Source organism: Mus caroli, chromosome 4 (genome assembly GCF_900094665.2).
Source record: "Mus caroli chromosome 4, CAROLI_EIJ_v1.1, whole genome shotgun sequence".
Lineage (NCBI taxonomy): Eukaryota > Metazoa > Chordata > Mammalia > Rodentia > Muridae > Mus > Mus caroli.
Genome location: NC_034573.1, coordinates 47335091 through 47339589, shown reverse-complemented (window position 1 = coordinate 47339589; position 4499 = coordinate 47335091). Strand labels below are relative to the sequence as shown.

Here is a 4499-nt window from a genome sequence, read left to right as displayed (position 1 = left end):
CCATTTCCAATGCTATCCCAAAAGTCCCCCATACCCTCCCCGCAACTCCCCTACCCACCCACTCCCACTTTTTGGCCCTGGCGTTCCCCTGTACTGTGTAGCCTTGGCTGTCCTGGAACTCACTCTGTAGACCAGGCTAGCCTTGAACTCAGAAATCCACCTGCTTCTGCCTCCCGAGTGCTGGGATTAAAGGTGTGCGCCACCACATCTGGCTTGCTAATAAAATTTTAAAAAGGAAAAACTTCCTACCATGAACTTTGGGCTAAGATAGCTTTATCTGTACATTCCACTGAATATGTTAGAAGGCAATAATGCTAATAATTACGCTTATATAATTGTATAATTATGCTTATATAATGCTAATAATAATGCTTACAAAGGAAAATTAAACTGATTACCCACTCCCTCCCACCACCCCTCATAAACCCTGTTAGAGCATCATCACGTCTTACTACTGGTGATCTGGACTCTATATGTGAAATGCAGATGTGAGAAACATAGACAATGTTGAAAATGAAACCTAAGGAACATATACCTTTAGAAGATATAAAAGTGGAAAAACCAAAAGACTTAATGGGGACTAAAGAAGCGAAAGAGTGAATGATACCTGGGAGGAAAATGCTCACCTAGAGGGTGACTAAATCAGTCAGCACCTGTTGAGGTGCCGTGCTCTGTGCCAGGCCAGCACCTTAGGAAGTCAGAGTAGTGATAACCTAGTAGCGGTAACAGAAGCAGTACTTAAGGCTAATACAGTACTGTTCTAAGTACTTGGCATGGATCAACTCACTTACGCTATTAAGTCAAATATTTAGGAAGAGCCAAGCAAGCCTGAGGTTAGAGAGTGGCACAGTTATTAATGGTCCACAGCTTTAGACAGAGTTACCTTCATATCACTGTCTTAAGCTTCCTCAAGCCTGAGTTGGTAGTAAAAATACGTAATCCAAAGTGTAAAATTATCTAAAACTATATACACAGTGGGCCACATCTAGCAGACATTCTGGTAACTATGTCTTTACAGTCGCTACTAATAGTAACATTTTTATTAAATCTTACAGTCCAATTTTTCAGTCAGAAGGCATGTGGAGCACAGTGTAGTACAAGAAGCATTTCCCATGGAGTTCCTTCCTTCAAAAAATGCTAAGCATTCTACTGTTTTTTTTTTTCTCAACATGAACAACACATGGTTTTTTGTTTGTTTTGTTTTAAACAGTAGTATAAAATTAAAAACAAAAACCAACTCTTACACTAGTTTATTGGAAACTAGCAAAATAAGCTTGTCCTAGGTACTGCCGTATTGTTTTCAGACTCCACTTAATCATAGGTAGAAATTAGGTTCAAGGTCCCAGGCCCTAGGGGAGCTGGGGGCTTCCCAATAGCTGAACAGCTTCTGTTTTAAGGAGACAGTTGCCTGAGTTCAGTCATCTCAGGGACAACTTCTCCGTCTTGCTGACAGGGTTAAACGTTCATACTCACAGGTCCAGGAACCAACTCCTATCCTGATTGGTAGGAGAATGTGACAATGATTTGGCATGGATCTTATGATTTGCAAGCTTAACCACTCTGGGAGATTCTGGCTCATTGCTGCAGCCCAGCTCCGGAGTCTGTCTGTGGCCCTGATGGGTCAGCAGCAGCTTCATTACAATACATTTTTGTCACCTGCATTGAGCTGGTGTGTGAGTTACATTGGACTGAAGCGGACCCCATCACAGTTTCAGGTTTTCCCCTTTGAAAATGGCCGTGTGATACATCCTGTATTTCCTTAAAGGAAATAGTGCTGACTATGGCATATGGCTGGGGAGTCTTCCAAAGAAACCGCTCTACACAGCCTCCCCTGTTCTTTTCTCTGCCTTTTAAGGTCACAGTTACATGATAGGAAATGTGGGACGCACACCATCTGTGCAGACAGCTCCCTCACTGCTCACTTCTCTGTTAGTGAGAGCACTTCACACTTCCCAAACACGGCTACTTTAACGAGCTGTGGACAGAACCAAAGTTGTCTCTACCAAAAGCGCAGCGGCTGAAATGAGCGCTTCCTTTGGGAATTATGGTTCAGGATCACACCGGGGAGAAGACCAATTCACCCTTAGCGGGAAATCTAAGACAAAAGAGTGACGGTTTACATGACTTCTCAAAAAGCAGACGAAGCAACTTCATAACGAGCTGATTAGTACATCTGTCATAAGACTAAGAAAGGGATAATTTTTTGTTGCTATTACTGTAGTGGTATTAACACCAGCTTATAGCATTCAGGATGTCATGACACTCTTAAAATCCCTCCCAGCACATTAATAGTTTTAATCCTTAAAATAAGGCTGCATGGCAAGGTCTAATATTATTTCCACTTCGCAGTGGGAAAACCTTATGCAGAGAGGCCAAATAAGAAACCTGCTGCTGTGTAACACATACAGCTGGGACTCAAAAGCTGGCTCTGGGATACTAACTTCTATGGTGTGCAGTCTGTAAGGAAAAACCTCTAGACACTAACTTTCACATCTCTGTTATAGTCTGAATAGACAAACTGTACATATTTCCAACCCCACCCCATCACCTAACTAACTTTAGGAACTACTTACTATTCTGCTGGGGAGCTGATGTCAGCTCAGCACAAGCTAAAGTCATCTGAGAGGGAGGAAGCTCAATTAAGAAAATTCCTCAAGCTCACGCTGTAGGGAACCCTGTACAGCATTTCTTAAATGAGTGACTGATGGGGAGGGCGCAGCCCATTGTGAGTGGTGGTCCTGGGGTTTATAATACAGCAGGCTGAGCAAGCCATGATTAAACAGTACCCTCCATAGCTTCTGCCACCAGGTTCCTGCCCTGTGTGAGTTCCTGCCCTAACTTCTTTTGATGATGGACTACAATGTCAAAGTGTAAACCTTTCCTCCCCAACTTACTTTTTGGTCATGGTGTTTCATCACAGCAGTAATAACCATGACCAAGACACTTATGTGCTCATTAATTTACTTATTTCTAAGTATATTTTAATCATTTTTTGTGTTTGTATGTACACGTGTAGTGGGCACAGTGTGTTGCATGTGTGGCAGAGGACAACTTGTGGGAGTTGGTCTCTCCTTCCACCATGTATGTCCCCAATGATCCAACTCAGGTTGTTTAGCCTGACAGTAAGTGTCTTACCTGCTAAACCATCTCACTGGCTCATTTTTCTTCCTATAGAAATCTGTATTCCTATGTATTTTATAATTGGATTTTGCTCAATAGCATTTGTTGTCATAAAGCAAAGTAGTTTTTATAACTAACAAAAGTTTAAAGAATATGCTCTAGGATGAGAGTCAATTTGGAGATAATTTATGACTTTCAGAAAAAGGTCTGGATTCCTCTCAAACCTCCAAAACGAATTTACTTTACAATCTTCACCTGAAGACTCAGGGACCCTAGTCGGAGAGACGAACCTAAGAAAAGCAACATTGTAAGTCTAGAATTCCTCCTCTATGTATTCAGAATAGTCTCCTTCCTGCTTAATGACTCAAATTTATGCCTGTGGTCACATGACTACCAATAGCAGCAATGATAGTAACTATAAAAGAATCATGACATTAGGTGACAGCATCAGTGATAATCCTACATGCTGTTAACTTGCTAAGTGCTAAGTACTATGCTAAGTACTTCTTACTGTCAAGTATATTATGGAAGCCATGTGGAACAGTGGCCGAAAATACGAAGTCTATAGAGTCCACTGTCTGTAACAGTTGTTTGTGCATTGCTATAGATTATCAAGCGCTATAACTCTGACAGACGTACTTCTGCCTTGGGCTGTGGGCTTGATATTTGTGCTGTTTGTTCTATGGTAAGTCAAGGCTTTGGTCACAAGTCCTCAGCTGAGCAGCCTTGGTGATCCCTCCTCATACACTCCTCACAGTGAGTTCTGAGAGCTTCACAGGAAAGCTGGGCTCTAGGTAAGCTGACAGCACAGTAGCAGACTTTCTCGTTGCTGGAGTGACTCCCAGAACCCCTTTTTGCTTCATAAGTACTTATCTGACTCATACTTAAACTTTTTTCCTGTTCTGGCCTGCGTGCCTCCGTTCCACATATGGTCAGTCTCTTCATAGAAGAAAAAAATATCAAGTTTCACATCGTTTTCCCCCTGGAAGGATAGCTCCAAGCTGTCTTCCACCTACGGGAGAGTGAAAACCTTTACAGACTGACACAACAGGAACACACTTTCATTTTCTAAAAAAGGAAATATGTTAATGTTTTATGTAGTAAGCATTAATTCTAAGATGCACAGATTTTAACCTTAAGTTCCGCTGAAAGTAGCAGCTTCAGAAAGTGGGATGCTATACTAACTTTTCTTTTTTTTTTTTTTGATTTTTAATATTTTTATTACATATTTTCCTCAATTACATTTCCAATGCTATCCCAAAAGTCCCCCATAGCGCCCCCACTTCCCTACCCACCCATTCCCATTCTTTTGGCCCTGGCATTCCCCTATATTGGGGCATATAAAGTTTGCAAGTCCAATGGGCCTCTCTTTCCATTGA

The 4499-nt window shown here is 41.7% G+C and overlaps 1 protein-coding gene across 4 annotated transcripts in view; it reads right to left on the bottom strand.

Moving 5' to 3' along the window:
* Fktn (fukutin) overlaps positions 1–4499 on the bottom strand; it is a 53246-nt gene that overhangs the window by 14895 nt on the left and 33852 nt on the right. For all 4 annotated transcript variants that reach the window (XM_021160504.2, XM_029476204.1, XM_029476205.1 and 1 more), the window contains one exon: positions 4005–4132. In XM_021160504.2, the coding sequence (XP_021016163.1) occupies positions 4005–4132 (128 nt within the window). The remainder of the gene's footprint in view (positions 1–4004; positions 4133–4499) is intronic.